The sequence below is a fragment of the Hemitrygon akajei genome, chromosome 30, assembly GCF_048418815.1.
Source record: "Hemitrygon akajei chromosome 30, sHemAka1.3, whole genome shotgun sequence".
Taxonomy (NCBI): Eukaryota; Metazoa; Chordata; class Chondrichthyes; order Myliobatiformes; family Dasyatidae; genus Hemitrygon; species Hemitrygon akajei.
The window spans coordinates 5,578,127-5,601,781 of NC_133153.1; the positions used below are offsets into that span (position 1 = coordinate 5,578,127).

The window sequence follows — 23,655 nt, forward strand, 5'->3', positions numbered from 1 at the left end:
TATCTAAATGGAGTCAAGTTAGGAAAAGGGGAAGTACAATGAGATCTAGGTGTTCTTGTACATCAGTCAATGAAAGCAAGCATGCAGGTACAGCAGGCAGTGAAGAAAGCTAATGGCGTACTGGCCTTTATAACAAGAGGAATTGAGTATAGGAGTAAAGAGGTCCTTCTGCGGCTGTACAGGGCCCTGGTGAGACCCCACCTGGAGTTTTGTGTGCAGTTTTGGTCTCCAAATTTGAGGAAGGACATTCTTGCTAATGAGAGAGTGCAGCGTAGGTTCACAAGGTTAATTCCCAGAATGGCAGGATTGTCATATGTTTAAAGATTGGAGCGACTGGGCTTGTATACACTGGAATTTAGAAGGATGGGAGGGGATCTGATTGAAACATATAAGATTATTAAGGGATTGGACACGCTGGAGGCAGGAAGCATGTTCCTGCTGATGGGTGAGTCCAGAACTAGAGGCCACAGTTTAAGAATAAGGGGTAGGCCATTTAGAACTGAGATGCAGAAAAACTTTTTCACCCAGAGAGTGGTGGATATGTGGAATGCTCTGCCCCAGAAGGCAGTGGAGGCCAAGTCTCTGGATGCTTTCAAGAGAGAGTTAGATAGAGCTCTTATAGATAGCGGGGTCAAGGGATATGGGGAGAGGGCAGGAACGGGGTACTGATTGTGTATGATCAGCCATGATCACAGTGAATGGCGGTGCTGGCTGGAAGGGCCGAATGGCCTACTCCTGCACCTACTGTCTATTGTTTATAAACCTGATTCTGATTGGGAAGGGGCAGGGAGAGGGAATCGTGGTTGGGAAAAGGGGAAGGAGGGGGAAGCACCAGAGAGACATTCTGTAATAATCAATAATCCAATTGTTTGGATTCAAAGGACCTTGGTGTCTCAGGACTGGGTGTGTGAGCACCTGTGCCACCCTGTCATTAGCACTTTCTCTGCCACCTGTCCCACACCTGTCCTGTGGTGTTCAACCCTTGCCGTTCCCAACATCCTTTTCTCCAGCCAGACTTACAAACTCCCTCTGTATCACGTTGACAAATACAGTACTGTGCAAAAGTCCTAGGCACCCGAATGATATACAGTATATGTACCTAAGACTTTTGTGCAATTCTGTAGGTCCATTGACTTCATGGCTGTGAGTTAGCATATGGCAAAATTCCAATTGCCTTTATTTCTCAGGTTCTCCTCACTTTGGTATGCCATAACCTTCCACCATGTTACATCAAAATCTTTCAAGCAATTGATCTGTTGATTTGATGTGTTTGCTTTGGCAGTGGTGGGGAATGAGCTGGAAATCCATTTCATTTATCTTGTCTACTTGATGAGGTGGCTTTGACACTATTAAAGCTTTTTTAAGTTCTCATCTTTCATTCTGATTCAAAATGTTAGAAATTGGAGTTAATAGTTACAAATTCTGATTCAAAGTAAGCTACCTTTGTGTTATCTTTGCAAAGTTTTACTGTGGTTGATTGAAAGATGTAGCTTAACATGGCTTAATTGTATTCAGGCAGGCACTCTGTTGCAAGAAAATATTCAGCAAAGATTTTGTGTGTATCTTAGTTTAATTTGCAAAAATATTTTAATACTCTAAGCTATATTGGCAGAACATAGAGACAATACACAAGATCAATTATGTGAGAATTAGTATGCCTACATAAATACTTTTCTTTTTCTCTAGGCATTTGCCGACAGTCCTCATTACAGTGAACATTTGAATGATAGTCGATTAGGATCCCATGAAGGATTGTCACCAACACCATTCGTGAACTCCAGCCTGATGGGTAAGTAGCATTTCTTAGAAAGTAGACTCCTGTAATCTCCTGAACGTCTCTGGTCATGAGTAGCCATTTGTCATCTCTTGTCTGAACTGATATTCATCAAGTGACCATTGTAACTGCACAATGTTGGGTTTATTATTTGGACCAAGAAACACCTTTTTCAAAAAAAAGAATCACATTGTTTTCCTAAGTTCTGGGCAAAAGATTCTCTTAAATATCCTTGGACATGGATGGGAGCAGATGGTGTGAGAAAATATTTAATTGGGGGTGTGCCAATTAGGCAGGAATTCGGGAGTAAATTGGGAACAGATGATCTTAGGAAAATGTACAATTGAAATGTGGAGGTTGTTTATGAGGTACTTGCATGGGGTTCTGTATAGGTTTGTCCCACTGAGGCAGGGAAAGGGATGGTAGGATGAAGGAACCATGGTTGATGAGAGAAGTAGTGAGTAAGCGACATCTTGCACGGTGGGAGTCATTTGGTGCAGGGGTCAGGGTTTGTTTTCTAGATCATTGGGGAAGGTATGACATGTACAAAAAGGACGGGTTACACCTGAACCCGAGGGGCACCAATATCTTTGTGGACTGGTTTGCTAAAGCAGGTGGAGAGGATTTAAAAACGCAAACACGAGGAAATCTGCAGATGCTGGAAATTCAGGCAACACACACACAATGCTGGTGGAACGCAGCAGGCTAGGCAGCATCTATAGGAAGAAGTACAGTCGATGTTTTGGGTCGAGTCCCTTTGTCAAGACTAATGGAAAGAAGAGATAGAGATTTGAAAGTGGGAGGGGGAGACCCCAAATGATAGGAGAAGACAGGAGGGTTTTAAACTAATTTAGTAGGTGGATGAGAACTGGAGTGATAAGGCTGGGGATAGAACATTTGGTATACAAGTAGATGCAGCATGTAGTGAGACTATGAGGAAGGACATACTGATGATAGGGCAGAATTGATGTCAGTAGCATGAATTGAAGTATAACATGGGGCAAAATTGAAAGGGGTGATGAATACAGGACTGAAGGTGTTATGAATGTATGCAGTATATGGAACAAAAAAGTCATGTTGTGTAGTTAGTGACTGGCAGGTATGATGTTGCGGGTATAACTGAGTTGTAACTGAAAGATCATAGTCGGAAACTTAACATCCAAGGATGCAAGTATCAAAAGGACAGGCAGGTACTCAGGGTGGGGTGGCTCTTATTGTTTTTTTTTAAAAAAAGAAATGAAATCCTTAGAGGTGTCATTGGATCAGAAGATGTAAAATCCATGGGGGTAGAGTAAAGAAACTGCAAGGGTTAAAAGACTCTGATGGGAATTGTATACAGGTCTTCGAACAGTAGCCAGGATGTGGCATATAAGTTACAACGGGAGATAGCAAAGGCATCTAATAAGGGCACAATTATGACAGTCATAGGGGATTTCAGTATGCAGGCAGATTGGGGAAAATTATGTTGGTGCTGGATCCCAAGAGAGGATATTTGTAGAATGTCTGAGATGGCTTTTTAGAGCAGTTTGTGGTTGAGCTCACTAGGGGAAAGGTAATTCTGGATTGGGTGTTGTGTAATGAACCAGATTTGATTAGGGAGCTTAAGGTAAAGGAACTCTTGGGGGTGATCATAATATGATAGAATTCATCCTGCAATTTGAGAGGGAGAAGATAAAGTCAGATTTATCAGTATTACAGTGGAGTAAAGGGAATTACTGAGGTATGATAGAGAAGCTGGCCAAAATTGATTGGAAGGGGACACGAGCAGGAATGATAGTAGAACAGCAATGGCTGGAATTTCTGGGAGCAATTTGGAAGGTAAAGGTTAAATACGTCCCAGAGGTGAAGACATGTTCCAAAGGAACGATGAAGCAGTTGTGGCTGGCAAAGGAAGTCAAAAGCAGTATAAAAGGAAAAGAGAGGGCATGTATAATTGAGCAAAAATTAGTGGGAAGTTAGAGGTTTGGTATACTTTAAAAACTGACAGAAGACAACTCAAAAAAAAAAGGTGAGAAAAGCTGAAATGTGAAGGTAAGCTAGCCAGTAATAGAAAAGAGGATACCAGAAGTTTATTTAACAGGTATAAAGAGAAAATGAGAGGTGAGAGTGGATATTGACTGCTAGAAAATAACCCTGGAGATGTAGTAATGGGGGACAAAGAAATGACAGATAAAATTAGTAAGTATTTTGTATCAGTCTTCACTATGCAGGACACCTGAGCATGTCAGGGGGGCAGAAGTAAGTGTAGTTACTATTACTAAGGAGATTTGTGGAGGCATTCGTAATGATATTTCAAGAATCACTAGATTCTGGAGCAGTTGTGGAGTACTGGAAAATTGCAAATGTCATTCCTCTCTGTAAGAAAGGAGAGAGACAGAAGAGAGGAAATTATAGGCCAGTTAGTCTGACTTCAGCGGTTGGAAAGATGTTGGAGTCCATTGTTAAGGATGAGGTTTCAGAGTACTTGGAGGCACACGATAAAATAGGCCAAAATCAGCTTGGTTTCCTTAAGGGGAAATCTTGCCTGACAAATCTTTGGAATTTGTTGAGCAAGTAACAGGTAGGATAGCCAAAGAAGAGTTGGTGGATGTTGTTTACTTGGATGTTCAGAAAGCCTTCGACAAGCTGCTGTACGTGATGTTGCTGAACAAGGTTAGAGCCCATGGTATAAATGGAAAGACTGGTATGGATAGATTGGCTGGCAGAAGGGAAAGAGTTGGAATAAAGGGGCTTTTTCTGGTTGGCTGCCAATGATTAGTAATGTTGTGCAGGGGTCAGTATCGGGAACAATTACTGTCATATTGTATGTAAGTGATTTGGATGTCAGCATTAATGGTTTTGTGGCCAGGTTTGCAGATGATGGGAAGATAGAAGGAGGGCAGGTAGTGTTGAGGAAGCAGGTAGTCTGCAGAAGGGCTTGTTAGAAGTATCAGATGGTGTAGGGAAGTGTAGGTCGTAGACTGTGGTAGAAGGAACAAAAGCATAGACTATTTTCTAACGGGAGAAAATTTCAAACATCTGAAGTTAACCCTAAAGGTTAACTTGTAGGTTGAATTGGTGGTAAGGAAGACAAATGCAATATTAGCATTCATTTCGCGAGGACTAGAATGCAAGAGCAAGAATGTGATGCTGAGGCTTTGTAAGGTATTTTTTATACTGCACTTAGAGTACAGTGAGCATTTTTGGGTCCCTTATCTAAGAAAAGATGTGCTGACATTGGAGAAGGTCCAGAGGAGGTTCACAAGAATGATTCTGGAAATGAAAGTGTTACCATATAAGAAGTGTTTAATGTCTCTGGGTCTGTATTCAGTTGGAGTTTAGAGAATGCGGAGTATCTCATTGAAACCTGTCAAATACCGAAAGGCCTAGATAGAGTAGATGTGGAGAAGATTTCCTTTTGTGGGCGAATTTATGACCAGAAGGCACAGACTCAGAATACAGGGACATCCATTTAGAACAGCGATGAGGAATCTCTTTAGTCCGAGGGTGGTGAATCTGTGGAATTCACTGCCAGAGTCGGCTGTTGATACCAAGTCATTGAATATATTTAAAGTGCAAGTTCTTAATTAGTCAGGGCATAAAAAGGTTATGGAGAGAATGCAGGAGAATGGAGTTAAGAGGAATAATAAATCGCCATGATAAACTGGTGGAGCAAACTCGAGGGACCATTTGGCCTAATTGTGCTCTTATGTTTTATAATCCCAGTCAGAGGAAGAAGAAAGGATACTTATGGATTAGGAAGCAAAACTCAGGCAAGGCTCTTTAGAATTAGAATCAGAAAGCTCTTAAGAACGTAGACTAAAAGGGAACTGAAGGCCATGATAAGTAAGATTAAGGAAAACCCCAAGGTATTGTATACATGCATGAAGAAGAAGAGGATGACTTGAGTGAGGATATGACCAAACAGGGATAAAAGAGCAAACAACACACACAAAATGCTGGTGGAACACAGCAGGCCAGGCAGCATCTATAAGGAGAAGCACTGTCAATGTTTCAGGCCGAGACCCTTCGTCAGGACGAACTGAAAGGAAAGATACTAAGAGATTTGAAAGTAGTGGGGGGAGGGGGAAATGCAAAATGATAGGAGTAGACCGGAGGGGGAGGGATGAAGCTGAGAGCTGGAAAGGTGATTGGCAGAAGTGACACAGAGCTGAAGAAGGGAAAGGATCATGGGACAGGAGGCCTCGGGAGAAAGAAAGGGGGAGGGGAGCACCAGAGGGAGATGGAGAACAGGCAGCGTGATGGGCAGAGAGAGAGAGAAAAAACAAACAACTAAATATGTCAGGGATGGGGTAAGAAGGGGAGGAGGGGCATTAACGGAAGTTAGAGAAGTCAATGTTCATGCCATCAGGTTGGAGGCTACCCAGCCGGTATATAAGGTGTTGTTCCTCCAACCTGAGTGTGGCTTCATCTTGACAGTAGAGGAGGCCATGGATAGACATATCAGAATGGGAATGCGACGTGGAATTAAAATGTGTGACCACTGGAAGATCCTGCTTTCTCTGGCGGATTGAGCGCAGGTGTTCAGTGAAACGGTCTCCCAGTCTGCGTCGGGTCTCACCAATATATAAAAGGCCACACCGGGAGCACCGGACGCAGTATACCACAGCAGCCGACTCACAGGTGAAATGTCGCCTCACCTGGAAGGACTGTCCGGGGCCCTGAATGGTGGTGAGGGAGGAAGTGTAAGGGCAGGTGTAGCACTTGTTCCGCTTACAAGGATAAGTGCCAGGAGGGAGATCGGTGGGAAGGGGTGGGGGGAACGAGTGGACAAGGGAGTCGCGTAGGGAGCGATCCCTGCGGAAAGCAGAAAGGTGGGGGAGGGAAAGATGTGTTTGGTAGTGGGATCCCGTTGGAGGTGGTGGAAGTTACAGAGAATTATACGTAAAAGAGCAAACATACTTTTTAGTCGGAGGAGGTAGGGGAGATCCTTGACAAATATTAGCTTCACTGTTCTCCAATAAGAAGTACCTTGATTGATGTGAGGGCATTGTTAAACAGGCTAATGTGCTGGAATATGTTGATGTTAAGAATGAAGCCGTTTTGGAACTTTTGAAATTGTTAGGATAAAGAAGTCCTCAGGGCCAGAGAGGATGTACCCTAGGTTACTAAAAGAAATGAGGGATTAGATTGCTGTTCCATTGGCCATAAACTTTGCGTCCTCGCTGGCTATAGGAGTAGTACAAAAGATTGGAGCATGGCAAATGTTATTCCTCTGTTCGAGAAAGGTAGTAGGGATAATCTTGGGAATTGTAGACCAGTGAGTGTTGCATCAGTAGTGGACAAATGACTGGAAAGGATTCTTAGAGACAGGATTTATGCGGAATCGGAGAAGTGTTGTCTGATTAGCACGGCTTTGTGAGGGACAGGTGCCTCATGGACTTTTTCGAGGAAGTGTCAAAATAAATTGAAGGTAGAGCAGTGGATGTCACATATGGATTTTAGCAAGGTTTTCGACTAGGTTGCTGCTGGTAGGTTTATTCAGGAAGTCAGGAGACGTGGGATCCAGGGAAATTTAGCTGTATGGATTTGGAATTAAATTGCCCACAGAAGGCAGAGGTTGGTAGTAGATGGAGCATATTCTGCCTGGATGTCAGTGACTATGGTGTTCCACAGTTCTGTTCTAGCGTCTGTGTCCTGTGAATTTTATGACTTGGGTGATAAAATGGAAAGGGGAGTTATTCAGATTATAGATGACCCTTTGCTTGGTGGTGGTGTGGATAGTGTAGAAGGTTGTTGCACATTATAGCAGGGCATTGGCAGTATGTGAAACTAGGCTGAGTATGACATATGGTTTCAGTCTGGCAAAGTGTGAACTGATAAACTTTGGAGGTCGAACTCGAAGGCAGAGTACAAGGTGAATGGCAGGATCCTTAGTATGGAGATCCAGAGGGATCTTGGGATCCCTGTAAGTTGCCATACAAGTTGATAGTGTGTTTAAGAAGGTGCATGGTATGTTGTCCTTCATTAGTTGGGGGATTGAATTCAAGAGTTGTGAGGTAATGTTGCAGCTCCATAAAACTGTTGAGACCAATATTGTGTTCATTTCGGGTCCCCTGATATCGGAAGGATGTGGAAGCTTTGGAGAGGATGCAGAGTAGATTTACCCGAACAGTGCCTAGATTAGAGTACGTACTTTATGAAGAAATGTTGAGCAGTTTAGGAATGCTGGGGTGGTGATGGGGCAGATATCACCATGGGGTGGTGATTGGCAGCACTTTAGTGTTGTTGGCACAGCGCTTTATGGTACAGGTGACCTGGGTTCAATTTTCGCCTCTGCTTGTAAGGAGTTTGTATGTTCTCCCTGTTGCTGGGTTTCCTTCGGGTGTTCCAGTTTCCTTCCACAGTCCAAAGACAGGTAGGTTAATTGATTATTGTAAATTGGGCGATTACTGGGTGGCATGGCTTGAAGGGTCTATTCCGTGCTGCATCTCAATAAATAAATATATTAGGGACTTCTAATCGTCTCTTATGGATGAAAGAAAAATGGAAGATTTCACAGGAAGAAAAGGTTAAATTGATTTTGGATTAGATTAAAATGTTGGCACAGCATTGTGTACTGATGAGCCTTGACGTTACTGTACTTTTGTATGTTTGTCAAATATTTTATTGGTCTTTAAACTGGCCTATGTTATAGTCATTTTATTCTATATTGATAGTAAAGCTTAGATTTTGTTGTTTCTGATTTTATTTTTTATTTTAGTGGTTTTTTGATTAAAATTTTCAGTCAGTTTTGCAGTGTTCATTACAGCTCCCCTCTCTTCCCACTCCCCTTTCCCACCAGTCACCAGTATATTAAGCTTTCTATTAAATTTACACATTTGATCTTTGGCTGAATGAAATTAATTAGCAATGGAATAAATCATCCTATTCATTGTATCAACCTTTTCCTGAAACTGGGATGATAATCTAGTGACTGCAACTCTTGCTTTCTAAAGTATTTTTAAGGTTATACGAGTTAAATGCTCATTTGTGACACATATTCAAATTGTGTCTGAGTAAAAGCCAAATGTTGTATTGATGGATCCACTGGGTTATCTATTGTTGTAAAAGTCTGTTCCTTTTCATTATGGATGTGCTGGAAAATATGTCAGTGTAAAATCGAGGCTGTGAATGGAAGTAGTATTCTGGAGAACATCCCAATTTAGACCAATCGCTTTAATAAATTCCTTGTTCTTCCTGATCTCCCTCACTTTTAACATAGAATAAATAGCAGCAGCAGGTGTGAGTTGCCTGTATGCAACAAGTCAGATGCTACAATTCACTGTTTGCAGTTCTGCTCCAGATTAAGTGATTACTGATTCATTGTCCATTAAACCATAAGACATAAGAATCTAATTAGGCCTTTCAGCCCATTGAGTCTGCTCTGCAATTCCATCATGGCCGATCCTGGATTCCACTTAATCTCTTACACTTTGAGATGTGTCTATTTTAATGCAAGAAGCAACATTAACAAAGCGGATGAGCTTAGAGCTTGGATCAGTACTTGGAGCTATGATGTTGTGGGCATTACAGAGACTTGGATGGCTCGGGTGCAGGAATGGTTACTTCGAGTGTCAGGCTTTAGATGTTTTCAGTGAGGACAGGCGGGGGGGCAAAAGAGGTGGGGGCGTGGCACTGCTGATTAGAGGTAGTGTCATTGCTGCAGAAAAGGAGGAAATCATGGAGGGATTCTCTACTGAGTCTCTGTGGGTGGAAGTTAGAAACAGGAACGGATCAATAACTCTACTGGGTGTTTTTATAGACCACCCAATGTCACCACAGGGACGTGGAAGAACAGATAAGGGAGACAGATCCTGGAAAGGTGTAATAATAACAGGGTTGTTGTGGTGGGAGATTCGAACTTAACAAATATTGATTGGCATTTCCCGAGAGCAAGGGGTTCAGATGAGGTGGAGTTTAAGTGTGTTCAGGAAGGCTTCCTGATACAATATATAGATAAGCCTAGAAGAGGAGAGGCTGTACTTGATCTGGTATTGGGAAATGAACTTGTCCAAGTGTCAGGTCTCTCAGTGGGAGAGCATTTTGGAGATAGTGATCACAATTCTATTTCCTTTACCATAGCATTGGAGAGGGATAGGAACAGACAAGTTAGAAAGTGCTTAATTGAAGTAAGGGGAAATATGAAGCTATCAGGCGGGAACTTGGAAGCATAAATTGGGAACAGATGTTCTCAAGGAAATGTATCACAGAAATGTGGCAAATGTTCAGGGGATATTTGCGTGGAGTTACAGTTCCAATGAGACAGGATGGTATGGAACAGGAGCTGTAGTGTATAAAGGCTGTTGAAAATCTAGTCTAGAAGAAAGAAAAGCTTAAGAAAGGTTCAAAAAACTAGGTAATGATAGAGATCTAGAAGATTATAAGGCTAGCAAGAAGGAGTTTAAGAATGAAATTAGCAGAGCCAGAAGGGGCCATGAGAATGTCTTTGTGAGCAGGATTAAGGAAAAACCCCAAGGCATTCTACAAGTATCTGAAGAACAAGAGAAGACGTGAGAGAATAGGACCAATCAAGTGTGACAGTGGAAAATTGTGTATGGAACTGGAGGAGGTAGCAGAGGTACTTAATGAATACGTAGCTTCAGTATTCACTATGGAAAAGGAAATTGGTGATTGTAGGGATGAGTTATAGCGGATTGAAATGCTTGAGCATGTAGATATTAAGGAGGAGGACGTGCTGGAGCTTTTGGAAAGCATCAAGTTGGATAAGTCACTGGGATTGGACAGGATGTACCCCAGGGTACTGTGGGAGGCGAGGGACGAGATTGCGGAGCCACTGGCAAAGATCTTTGCATCATCAATGGGGACGGGGGAGGTTCCAGAGGATTTTGGAGGGTTGCAGATGTTGTTCTATTCAAGAAAGGGAGTAGAGATAGCCCAGGAAATTATAGACCAGTGAGTCTTACTTCAGTGGTTGGTAAGCTGATGGAAAAGATCCTGAGAAGCAGGATTTTTGAACATTTGGAGAGGCGTAATATGATTAGGAATAGCTAATAGCATGGCTTTGTCAAAGGCAGGTCGTGCCTTATGAGCCTGATTGAATTTTTTTTACGGATGTGACTAAACACATTGAAGGTAGAGCAGTGAATGTAATATATATGGATTTCAGCAAGGCATTTGATAAGGTACCCCATGCAAGGCTTTTTGAGAGAGTAAGGAGGCATGGCAACCAAGTGGACCTTGCTTTGTGGATCCAGAGTTGGCTTGCCCACAGAAGGCAACGAGTGATTGTAGACAGGTCATATTCTACATGGAGGTTGGTGACCAGTGGTGTGCCTCAGGGATTTGTTCTGGGACCCCTTCTCTTCGTGATTTTTATAAATGACCTGGATGATTGCTGATGACACAAAGGTTGGAAGTGTTGTAGATAGTGTGGAGGGCTGTCAGAGGTTACAGCGAGACATTGATAGGATGCAAAACAAGGCTGAAGAGTGGCAGATGGATTTCAACTCAGATAAGTGTGAAGTGGTTCATTTTGGTAGGTCAAATATGATGGCAGAATATAGTATTAATGGTAAGACTCTTGGCAGTGTGGAGGATCAGAGGGATCTTGGGATCCGAGTCCATAGGACGCTCAAAGATGCTGCGCAGGTTGATTCTGTGGTTAAGAAAGCATACGGTGCATTGGCCTTCATCAGTTGTGGAATTGAGTTTAGGAGCCGAGGTAATGTTGCAGCTATATAGGACCCTGCTCAGACCCCACTTGGGAGTATTGTGCTCAGTTCTGGCCACTTCACTACAGGAAGGATGTGGAAACTATAGAAAGGATGCAAAGGAGAATTACAAGGATGTTATGTGGATTGCAGAACATGCCTTATGAAAATAGGTTGAGTGAACTCAGCCTTTTCTCCTTGGAGCGATGGAGGATGAGAAGCGACCTGATAGAGGTGTACTAGATGATGAGAGGCATTGATCATGTGGCTAGTCAGTCTTTTTCCAAGGGCTGAAATGGCTAGCAAGAGAGGGCATGGTTTTAAGGTACTTGGAAGTAGGTACAGAGGAGATGTTGGGTATGTTTTTTACGCAAAGAGTGTTGAGTGCATGGAATGGGTTGTTGGTGGTGGAGGTGGATACGATAGGGTCTTTTTTAAGAGACTTCTGGATAGGTACATGGTGCTCAGAAAAATAGAGGGCTTTGGATAACCCTAGGTAATTTCTAAAGTAAGTACATGTGCAGCACAGCATTGTGGGCTGAAGAGCCTGTATTGTGCTGTAATTTTTCTATGTTTCTATACACTTGTTTTTGATGCCCTGACTGAACAGGAAGCTATCAACTGCCTTAAATATACCCATGAGCTTTGCCTCCACTGCAGTCTGCAGCAGAGGATTCCACAGATTCACTACTCTCTGGATGAAAGAAAAATTCCTCCATACCTCTGTTCAAAAAGGTTGCCTCTTAATTTTGAGGCTGTGCCCTCTAGTTCCGGATACCCCCACCATAGAAAATATCCTCTCCACATCCATCTCATCTAGTCCTTTCAGGATTCAATGAGATGCACTGAATTCTTCTAAATTCCAGTGAGCACAGGCTCAAAGCTGTCAAACACTCCTCTTATGTTAACCGCTTCATTTCTGGAGTAATCCTTGTGAACCTTCACTGGACTCTCTCCAAAGCCAACATATCCTTTTCTGAGATATTGGGCCCAGAACTGTTGATAATTCTTCAAGTGCGGCCTGACCAGTGTTTTATAAAGCCTCAGCATTATCTCCTTGCTTTTATATTCTATTTCCCTCGAAATAAATGCCAACATTTGTATTTGCCACCTTTACCACAGACTCAACCTGTAAATTAACCTTCTGGGAGTCTTGCACGAGGATGCCCAAGTCCTACTGAACCTATGATGTTTGAAACTTCTCCCCCTTTAGGTAATAGTCTGCACTGTTGTTCCTTTTATCAAAATGTATTATGGATTTCCAAATACTGTATTCCATCTGCCACTTTTTTGCCCATTCTTCCAATTTGTCGAAGTCCTCATGCAATCGCATTGTTTCCTCAGCACTACCTACCCCTCCAGCTATCTTCGTATCATCTGCAAACTTTGCCACAAAACATCAATTCTATTATCCAAATCATTGGGAAACAATGTGAAAAGCAGCAGTCCCAATATCTACCCCTCATTAGTCACTGGAAGGCAACCAGAAAAGACCTTCTTTGTTCCCGTTTGCCGCTTCCTGCCTGTCACCCATTCCTTTGTCCATGCCAGTATGTTTCCTGTAATGCCATAGGATTTTCTTGTTAAGCAGCCTCATGTGTGGTGCCTTATCAAATGCCTTGTGAAAATTCATGCCTCTGTAATTCTCTCTCATGCCTCCGTAATTCCCTGTATTCCACTGCAATATTGATACGCGTGACTTGTGCTTCTGTCTCATTGTAGTATGAATTCAATCATACTATGATCACTGCCTCCCAAGGGTTCCTTTACATTAAGCTCCCTAATAAGATCTGGGTTACTGCACAACATTCAATCAAAGATGGCCTTTCCCTGAGTAGGTTCCAGCACAAGCTACTCTAAAAAAGCCATCTCATAGGCATTCAACAAATACCCTCTCCTGCGATCCGACACCAACCTGATTTTCCCAATCCGCTTGCATATTGAAGTCCCCCATTACAATTGTGGCATTACCATTATTACATGCCTTTTCCAGCTCCCTTTGCAATCTCAAACCCACATCTTGGCTACTATTTGGAGGTCCAAATATGATTCCCATAATGGTTTATTTACCCTTGCACTTTCTTAATTCCACCCATGAAGATTCAATATTCTCTGACATTGTGTCTTTCTAAACGTATAATGATCTCTTTCTAAAGATGTAAATCCATCTCTTACCAACAGAGCCACACCACCAGACTTCCTGCTTGCCCTTTCAATACGAAGTATATTCTTTGAAGTTAAGCTCCCATCTATGGCTTTCTTTTGGCTATGACTCAGTGATGCCTACAATGTCATACTGACCAATTGCACCATGAGTTCGTGCACCTTATTCCGAAAGCTACGTGCATTTAAACAAGCACTTTTCATCCTGTATTCTTTGCCCTCTTGAATTTTGCCTCTGTGGTATAATTTACCTCTTTGCTTTGTCTGCATTTGTACCCAATCATTGGCTTGTCCTTTCTTACATTCATGTTACATCCATCATCTATTTGTAAACTACTGGTGCATCCTCAGCTCTATTATACTGGTTCCCATCACCTTGCCATATTAGTTTAAACCACTTCCAACAGCTCCGGTCAACCTGCCCGCAAGAATATTTGTCCCCCTCAGATTCAAACGCAACTTGCCCCTGTTGTACAGGTCCCACCTGCCCCAGAAGAGGTCCCAATTGTTGAAAAATCTGAATCTCTGCCCCTCTCCAATTCAGCCATGCATTTACAGTGGCATGCCAAAATTTGGGCATCCCTGGTCAAAATTTCTGTTAAGTGAGTAGAAGATGAACTGATCTCCAAAAGTCATGAAGTTAAAGATGAAAAATTCTTCAACATTTTAAGGAAGATTAGTGTATTATTTTTGTTTTGTACAATTTTAGAGTGGGGGAGAAAAAGGAAAGGAGCACCATGCAAAAGATTGGGCACCCCAAGAGATTAGAGCTCTCAGATAACTTTTACGAAGGTCTCAGACCTTAATTAGCTTGTTAGGGCTATGGCTTGTTCACAGTCATCATTAGGAAAGGCCAGGTGATGCAAATTTCAAAGCTTTATAAACACCCTGACTCCTCAAACCTTGTCCCAACAATCAGCAGCCATGGGCTCCTCTAAGCAACCGCCTGGCACTCTGAAAATTAAAATAAATGATGCACATAAAGCAGGAGAAGGCTATAAGAAGAGAGCAAAGCATTTTCAGGTAGCCGTTTCCTCAGTTCATAATGTAATTAAGAAATGGCAGTTAACAGGAACGGTGGAGGTCAAGTTGAGGTCTGGAAGAGCAAGAAAACTTTCCGAGAGCACTGCTTGTAGCATTGCTCGAAAGGCAAATCAAAACCCCTGTTTGACTGCAAAAGACCTTCAGGAAGATTTAGCAGACTCTGGAGTGGTGGTGCACTGTTCTACTGTGCAGCGACACCTGCACAAATATGAACTTCATGGAAGAGTCATTAGAAGAAAAACCTTTCCTGCATCCTCACCACAAAACTCAGTTGTCAGAAGTTTGCAAAGGAACATCTAAACAAGCCTGATGCAATTTGTAAACAAGTCCTGTGGACTGATGAAGTTGAAATAGAACTTTTTGGCCACAATGAGCAAAGGTATGTTTGGAGAAAAATGGGTGTGGAATTTCATGAAAAGAACACCTCTCCAACTGTTAAGCATGGGGGTGGATCTGGCAAGAACTGTCCTTTGTTATTCAAATAACAAACCATGGGTAACAAAGGACATTGAGGACATCCTGAACGCTAAAAAGTGGGCGTTTAGAGATGGAAATAGGGAGGAGCTGAGGACAATACAGAGGGACCTGAAAGCTAAGATCAGGGAGGCTAAAGACAGGTATAGGAGGAAGCTTTAGTGGAAACTCCAGCAGAACAACATGAGATAGGTCTGGAGTGGGATGAGGACCATCACTGGGTTCCGGCAAACTAGCAACAGAGGAGCTGAAGGCAGTGCGGACAGGGCCAACGAACTTAACCTGTTCTTCAACAGATTTGACACTGTGGCCCCTGCCCATCCTCCGCATGATTCATCTGTTGAATCTGTCCCCCAACCAACACATACTCCACTCTCCCCTCCTACCCCTCCTCACAGCCCCCCACCCTGCTCTCATGACTACACCTCTCCCCCACCTGAAACCACCACAATGGGCTTCACAGCTGAACAGGTGAGAAGACAGCTGAAACGTCTCCACCCAAGCAAGGCTGTAGGCCCGGATGGTGTCAGCCCCAGGGTGCTTAGAGCCTGTGACCCCCAGCTATGTGGAGTACTTCACCATGTCTTCAACCTGAGCCCGAGTCTCCAGAGGGTTCCTGTGCTGTGGAAGACGTCCTGCCTCATCCCTGTACCGAAGACGCCGTGCCCCAGTGGCTCCAATGACTAGAGACCGGTGGCATTGACCTTCCACATCATGAAGACCCTGGAGAGACTTGTTACAGAGCAGCTCCGACCTATGGTTAGGCCACACTTAGACCCCTCCAGTTCGCCTACCAGCCCTGACTAGGAGTTGAGGATGTCATCATCTACCTGCTGAACTGTGTCTACGTCCACCTGGACAAGCCAGCGAGCACTGTGAGGGTCATGTTTTTTGACTTCTCCAGTGTGTTCAACACCATCTGCCCTGCTCTGCTGGGTGAGAAACTGACAGTGATGCAGGTGGATGCTTCCCTGGTGTCATGGATTATTGATTACCTGACTGGCAGACCACAGTACGTGCGCTTGCAACACTGTGTGTCAGACAGAATGGTCAGCAGCACTGGGGCTCCACAGGGGACTGTCCTGTCTCCCTTTCTCTTCACCATCTACACCTTGGACTTCAACTACTGCACAGGGTCTTGCCTTCTTCAGAAGTTTTCTGATGACTCTGCCATAGTTGGATACATCAGCAAGGGAGATGAGGCTGAGTACAGGGCTATGGTGGGAAACTTTGTCACATGGTGTGAGCAGAATCATCTGCAGCTTACTGTGAAAAAGACTAAGGAGCTGGTGGTGGACCTGAGGAGGACTAAGGCACTGGTGACCCCTGTTTCCATCCAAGGGGTCAGTGTGGACATGCTGGAGGATTACAAATACCTGGGGATACAAATTGACAATAAACTGAACTGGTCAAAGAACACTGAGGCTGTCTACAAGAAGGGTCAGAGACGTCTCTATTTCCTGAGGAGACAGGTCCTTTAACATCTGCCAGACGATGCTGAGGATGTTCTACGAGTCTGTGGTGGCCAGTGCTATCATGTTTGCTGTTGTGTGCTGGGGCAGCAGGCTGAGGGTAGCAGACACCAACAGAATCAACAAACTCATTTGTAAGGTCAGTGATGTTGTAGGGGTGGAACTGGACTCTCTGACGGTGGTGTCTGAAAAGAGGATGCTGTCCAAGTTGCATGCTATCTTAGACAATGTCTCCCATCCACTCCATAATGTACTGGTTAGGCACAGGAATACATTCAGCCAGAGATTCATTCCACCGAGATGCAACACTGAACATCATAGGAAGTCATTCCTGCCTGTGGCCATCAAACTTTACAGCTCCTCCCTTGGAGTGTCAGACACCGAGCCAGTAGGCTGGTCCTGGACTTATTTCCACTTGGCATAATTTACTTATTATAATTTAGTTATGGTTTTATATTGCTATATTTCTACTCTATTCTTGGTTGGTGTGGCTGTAAAGAAACCCAGTTTCCCTCGGGATCAATAAAGTATGTCTGTCTGTCTGATCGTGCTTTGGGCTTGTGTTGCAGCCATGGCATGGGGAACATTTCACTGGTAGAGGGAAGAATGAATTCACTTAAATACCAGCAAATTCTGGAAGCAAACATCACACTGTCTGTATAAAAAGAAAGAAAGCTGAAGATGAAAAGAGGATGGCTTCTACAACAGGATAATGATCCTAAACACACCTCAAAATCCACAATGGACTACCTCAAGAGGCACAAGCTGAAGGTTTTGCCATGGCCCTCACAGTCACTTGACTAAAAACATCATCGAGAATCTGTGGATAGACCTCAAAAGAGCAGTGCATGCTAGATGGTCCAAGAATCTCACAGAGCTAGCAAGGAAGAATGGGTAAAAATCCCCAAACAAGAATTGAAAGACTCTTAGCTGGCTACAGAAAGCATTTACAAGCTGTGATACTTGCCAAAGGGGGTGTTGCTAAGTACTGACCATGCAGGGTGCTCAAACTTTTGCTTCAGACCCTTTTCCTTTTTTGTTATTTTGAAACTGTAAAAGATGGAAATAAAAAAGTAATCTTAAAAATATTGAAGAAATGTGTCATCTTTAACTTTATGCCTTTTGGAAATCAGGTCATCTTTTACTTGCTTAGCTATTTACAGTAACAGAAATTTTGACCGGGGTGCCCAAACTTTTGCATGCCAAAGTATCTGCCACCTCATTTTATTCCTATCCTCACTGTCATGTGGCACAAGCAGAAATCCAGAGATTATTACTTTTGAGGTCCTGCTTCTTAGCTTCCTTCCTAACTCCCTGTATTCTGTTTTCAGGACCTCCTCCGTTTTTCTACTTGTCTCGTTGGCACCAATATATAGTATGTCTTCAGACTGCTCACCTCACCCTCCCTTTAAGTTATCGTGGATGTGTTCAGAAACATCGTGAGTCCTAGCACCTGGGTGACGAACTATCATCTGTTTCTTTTTACATGTCCACAGAATTGCATATCTGTCCCCCTAACTATAGAGTCCCTATTAATGCTGCTATCCTCTTCAGTTCTCTACCCTTCTGAGTCACTGGGCCAGATTCAGGGCCATGCACAGCTGCTGTTGCTCTTCCCCCAGGTAGATAGCACCTGCCTAGCCCCTCTCCCCCTCGCCAAAAGTACTCGATATAGAGTACTTATTGTCGAGGTGGACAGCTGACATTGGTACTCTCCACTATCAGACAGTCACCCATGTTTTCTGTCTCCTGTAACCTTGGGGTGACACCTCCCTGTAGCTGCTATCAGTCACTTCTTTACTTTCCTTAACAAGCCGGAGGTCATCGAGCTGCAGCTCCAGTTCCTTCACACTGTCTCTAAGGAGCTGTATCTCGATGCACATGGTACAGATTTGCCATTGAGGAGGCTGGTAGTCTTCTGGAAATCCCACATCTGGGACCCAGAACAGAATACTGGCTCTGTAAACATACCCTCAATTCTCTGAAGAGTAAAATTTAAAAAAAGGAATCAACTTAACTACTTACCTTGCCTCTGCCTGTTCTTGACGAAGCCTTGTTGAGCCAAAGCCTTACCACTCTGACAGGTGTTACGAACCCCGTAACTTGGTATCTTACCAGCAAAGATAGGAGTATCCGTTGAAGTCTGATGATACTATTTTTAACAGTATTTATTAGTAAAAATACACAAAAATAATATCAATGCAAATATACAGATAATATATGTCATCAATACTAAACCTAAAAGTGCGGGTATAATAATAATCAATAAGAAATAAGCTCTATCGTTGTCTAGGGGATAATGAATTGTCCGATGGAAACATAAAGTTCAGTTCAGTTCATGCAGGCTGTGGTAGTTGCTGATCACTGTGTTGCAATTTTTGGAGAGAGAGAGAATAACAGCTATTGACTTGCCGACTTTCCTTTTACGATCTTGACCCATCTCCGTCCTTTAGCTAGACCGTTCCGTGGAGGACTCGTCACCCAGGCAAAGGTGGACACACACACAAGGCCCCACCAGTCTCGTAGCGTCTCTCCTGGTGCGTCTGAGGGGTGTTCCCCAGACCCTACTTTTATCCCCACTCATGGGGTCTCAGGTGTCAATCAGGTTGTGATGATGCAATCCCTCAACCAGACCACTCTGGTTGCCCCCTGAGGGGTTTCAATGAATAGAACAGTACTCAATACACGATTCCTTCTCCAAGAGACAATAGCAGTAATCTCTCTCTTTGTCAATAGGAGACATTCCAACCTGTGCTGTGCCTCTCTCTCATAAATTTGTATGAGCTGTTTATCTCTCTCATTTCCTTGGTATCAGACCCGAAATAATAGCGATTTTGCGATTCTCAAAAGGGGGGGTGGCGACTCTGCACCCTTCTGCCCATCAGAGTTGCTCCTCATTCATAACACAGCTGTGCTAGACAGTACCCCTCTTTTATAGGGGCTAGTTTTTTTTTATAGCTCTTTGCCAGCTGTGTGCAGGAATGCTTCTCCTGTGACTGTGCAGTACTGCAATCTATTACAGTTGTAAGTTGTGATCTTAGTTCAACAGCTGAGTTCGGGCCAACAGGAATAGAGAAAGGAGGTAAATGATCTTCTGTCTGTACATTTTTATTCAAGTTTCTAATGTTCATCTTAACCACAGGACATCTCTTATTGATGTTCCACACTTAACCATCTTCAGCTGCTTTATAAATAACTTCCTTTAGTCATTGGGCCAGAAGTAGGTATGATTGCTGCTTGCACAATATTCAGCACTTTTTTCAATGACTCATGATGAAGCAGTACATGTCCAAATGCAACAAGATCTGGACAATATCCAGACTTGGGCTGATAACAAAGAACATAGAACATAGAATAGTACAGCACATTACAGGCTCTTTGGCCCGCAATGTTGTGTCGACCCTCAAACCCTGCCTCCCATATAACCCCCTCACCGTAAATTCCTCCATATACCTGTCTAGTAGTCTCTTAAACTTCATTCCATAACATTCATGCCATACAAGTGCCAGGCAAGGACAACAACCAACAAGAGAAAAAAAATTCTAGCCTTTACTCCATTATTATTTCTGATCCTATCAATGTCCTGAGGATGCCTCTGACCAGAAGCTGAATTGAGTAACCATTAATAGTGTGGCTACAAGAGCAGATCAGAGGTTAGGAAAACAGTGGCAAATAACTTGCTACCCGCTTCTCAAAGCAATCTCCACTTGTCTGGGTGAATGGAACTTCAACAAAATTCAAGGAGCTCAACATCATTCAGGACATGGTAGCCTGTTCAATAGGTAACCCACCCACAACCATTCCCTTATTCTACTACTGTAGATGGAACAGTTTGTACTATCTCTGGGAAGTATTGCAGAGGCTCCCCAAGACTTGAGATGGCATCTTCTAAATTCTACATGTGGAAAATATTTTACAAGCGAAGCACATTCTTGATTTGTAAGTCTATCATGGTTTCTTCACTGCTGATTCAGAATCTTGGCACTCTCCCTCCTCTTACATTACAAGGTGGCAGTTCACCACCATCTTTTCAAGGGCAGTTGGGGAGGGCATTTAAGTGCTGGCACAGCCTCTGAAGTGCACATCCCTTGAATGAATTTTTTAAAAAAAGATGAAAAATATCTCTTCATCTAAAAGAATTGGCTCTTTGGAATTCATTATTCAGTACAACTATGGAGGGCAGTTCACTATGTTCATGACCAGTTGATAAATCTTTAGGTATCAGTGGAATTGAAGGTTTAGTGCAGGGAAGTGCTACTGAGTACAGTATCAGCCATGACATTGTTAAATGGTTTTGACCAAGAGCTAGGTGGTTAATGCCATTTAGTTATGTTCGTATAAAGTCAAGTTGCAGTGTATCTGAAAGGTTGGTGATGTGACATGTGCACAAAATGTATTTGAAACATTCTTAAAAACAATTCTTAAAATCTGTGTACTCTTGCTGAAAGTTTTATCTTGTAATCATACTTCAATTAAGAAGACCAAGTGTAAAGAATGGCTTTATTTGTCATGATTGAACATGTAGTTGAAAAGCATCAATTGTATCAAATCAGTGAGGATTGTGGTGGGGTCAATTTGCAGATACCAACACCACATAGCACACTAACAACTTAATAATCCTAACGTGTACGTCTTTGGAATATGGGAGCATACTGGAGCACCTGGAGGAAAACCACTTGTTAATGGAAAGAACGTACAAACTGTATTGGCAGCAGTGGGAATTGAACCCCTATCGGTGATTGCTGGTGCTATTAAGAGATTGTACTAACCGCTATGCTGTCGTGCTGCCCCCTACTGAATATTTTGAAAAAATATTTTAATTAACATTAAATAAAGCTTAACATGTTTCCAAGTACCAGTTCTTCTTCAAGCAGTTTCCAATCTTTTTTCAAACTCCTGAAATTTTTTCACTACTCTTATCAAGTGCGTTCCCTCTTCTATCAGTTGTCTCTGGTCAGGGAAAATGAAAATCCTGTTTTATATATAAAATCAATTAATTTGTAAAGATAAAATTAAAGATCCATTAAAATTATTTTAATATTTTTTGAAGTTCAGTATAACAACCCCATGTAATTAAAGTTGAAAATTTAAGTGGGTCTGTTTCCATATAGGTTTGTTGTTCTGCTAGGAAGAGGATTAATGCAGTACTGATCTAATACACTTGCCTAAATTCATTTATTTTAAAACTTGATTGAATTTTACTACTGAAGTTTTATTGCTGTGAAATCTGAAGAATCTTGGATCTCATCAGAATCAATCAGGTTTATTATTACTGGCATATGTTGTAAAATGTTTTGTCTTGAGGCAGCATTACACTGAAATACAAAAAAAAAGCCAAGTTACAATGAGAAATGTATATAAAATTGTACTTTAAAGAGTAAAATAATGAGGTAGTGTTCATGGACTATTATGAAGTCTGGTGGTAGAGGGGAAGAAGCAGCTCCTGTACCTCCTGTCTTATGGTAGTAATGAGAAGAGACATGTCTTGGATGGTGAGGCTCCTTAATGATGCATGACACTCTTGAGGCACACCCTTTTGAAGATATCCTCGATGGTAGGGAAGACTTGTGGCCCTGATGGAGCTGACTGAGTACAACCCTCTGCCGCTGTTTTTTTTTGATCCTGTGCATTGGAACCTTCAGACCAACCGGTGATACAACCAGTCAAAATGGTTTTCATGGTACATTTGTAAAAATTTGCTGGATATTTTGATGACATAACAGAGCTCCTCAAACTTCAAATGAAGTATAACCGCTAGCATGCCTACTTCCAATTCCATTGAGAGCAAATGTGCCACTTCCATCTGATAATTTTGGCAGGAAAATACCATAAAATGTGAAATTAATCCTAGGACACCCTCACATCAAGTTCCTTTGGACTGTGTTCAGTTTTAAGAAGACATGAGTAGATTTACAGTAACTTAACCAAATAACTCATTGTACAAAATATTCTTCAAGATTTAATTATAATTTAATATTTTTTTGTCCTTCCCCAATAACTCATCTTTTGGGGGAAGTTAGAATGCAAGAGGAAAAATAAAGGAAAACTATTTTGTTGAAGTTCTCTCCAGTACCTTTGAATGATGGAATCTAGTCTAGGATAACATATCCACAGAGCTTTATATTGAAGGGTAATGAATTTTATGTAGAAATTATAACAGATGCAAGATCACCGGTTTATGTGGATTTGGAGGAAGTTGTATCTAGTCTGAAATGTGAAAAGTTAAGTTATTTCGATTTGAGCTAGTTTCCATGGTCTTAGTATCCCAAGTATTTAGTTACAAAGGAACTATTTGTGCAGGATTTCCCACCTGCACTGTCAAATGGAAGTGACATGCTGCTTTCAATGCACGTGGGATGTGTTTGACCTTTAGTTACTAAAGTCTGTAGAACATCTTGTCATGGATCCTAATTTGAATTCCTATAGCTTAGAATGAGGTTCAATGCTGAAACACAGAATAATTTACAATTGAGACTGATTGAACTTCAGTGCACTTCTGAGAAATTGAACCATCAGATTTTGCTGCTGTATTCAGTATTTATTTGCTATAATTTGCCTTTTTCAGGTTATTTCTTCTTTCCACTCCAAACCAAAGAAATGTACTTTAGAATCTGTGGTAATGTGAAATAATCTATTTGCTAAATTATTTTTGTCCAATTTCTGTGCAAAGATTTCTCTTTGATTTAACTTGCATTATCTGGAACTCATTCTGATGTGATGCAAATGTGCTCCTGAGCACAGATGATCAGGGAATGCCATCACAGCTCTAATGAGCTGAAATGTTAAATTTGAGAACACCAGTGTTCCACTTTTAACTACTGATTGATTTGAGACTTGCACTTCACAACTAGATAGTACTTTGCAAAACAGCACTAATTTTTTGTTACTGAAACATGTATCATGAAGCAACATTTCAGAAGAGGGAGAAAGGGAGGCTCTTGCAACAAACATGAGATAATCAAATTGCAGCTTGAAACCTGAAAGATGAGTGTTTGAGTTGCACTTGAAGGTAGAAGAATTATCACTTTTGTTGTTTAGGACTGCCTGCCAATAGTAGGAATTTACATCTTAGCTG

At 42.2% G+C, this 23,655-nt stretch overlaps 1 protein-coding gene across 4 annotated transcripts in view; it reads left to right on the top strand.

Moving 5' to 3' along the window:
- tcf12 (transcription factor 12) overlaps positions 1–23,655 on the top strand; it is a 345,003-nt gene that overhangs the window by 88,521 nt on the left and 232,827 nt on the right. For 3 of the 4 annotated variants that reach the window (XM_073032902.1, XM_073032904.1, XM_073032903.1), the window contains exon 5: positions 1,687–1,789. In XM_073032902.1, coding sequence (XP_072889003.1) covers positions 1,687–1,789 — 103 coding nt within the window. Of the gene's footprint in view, positions 1–1,686; positions 1,790–23,655 lie in introns of those variants that run through there. The other variant, XM_073032907.1, reaches the window with a different exon arrangement.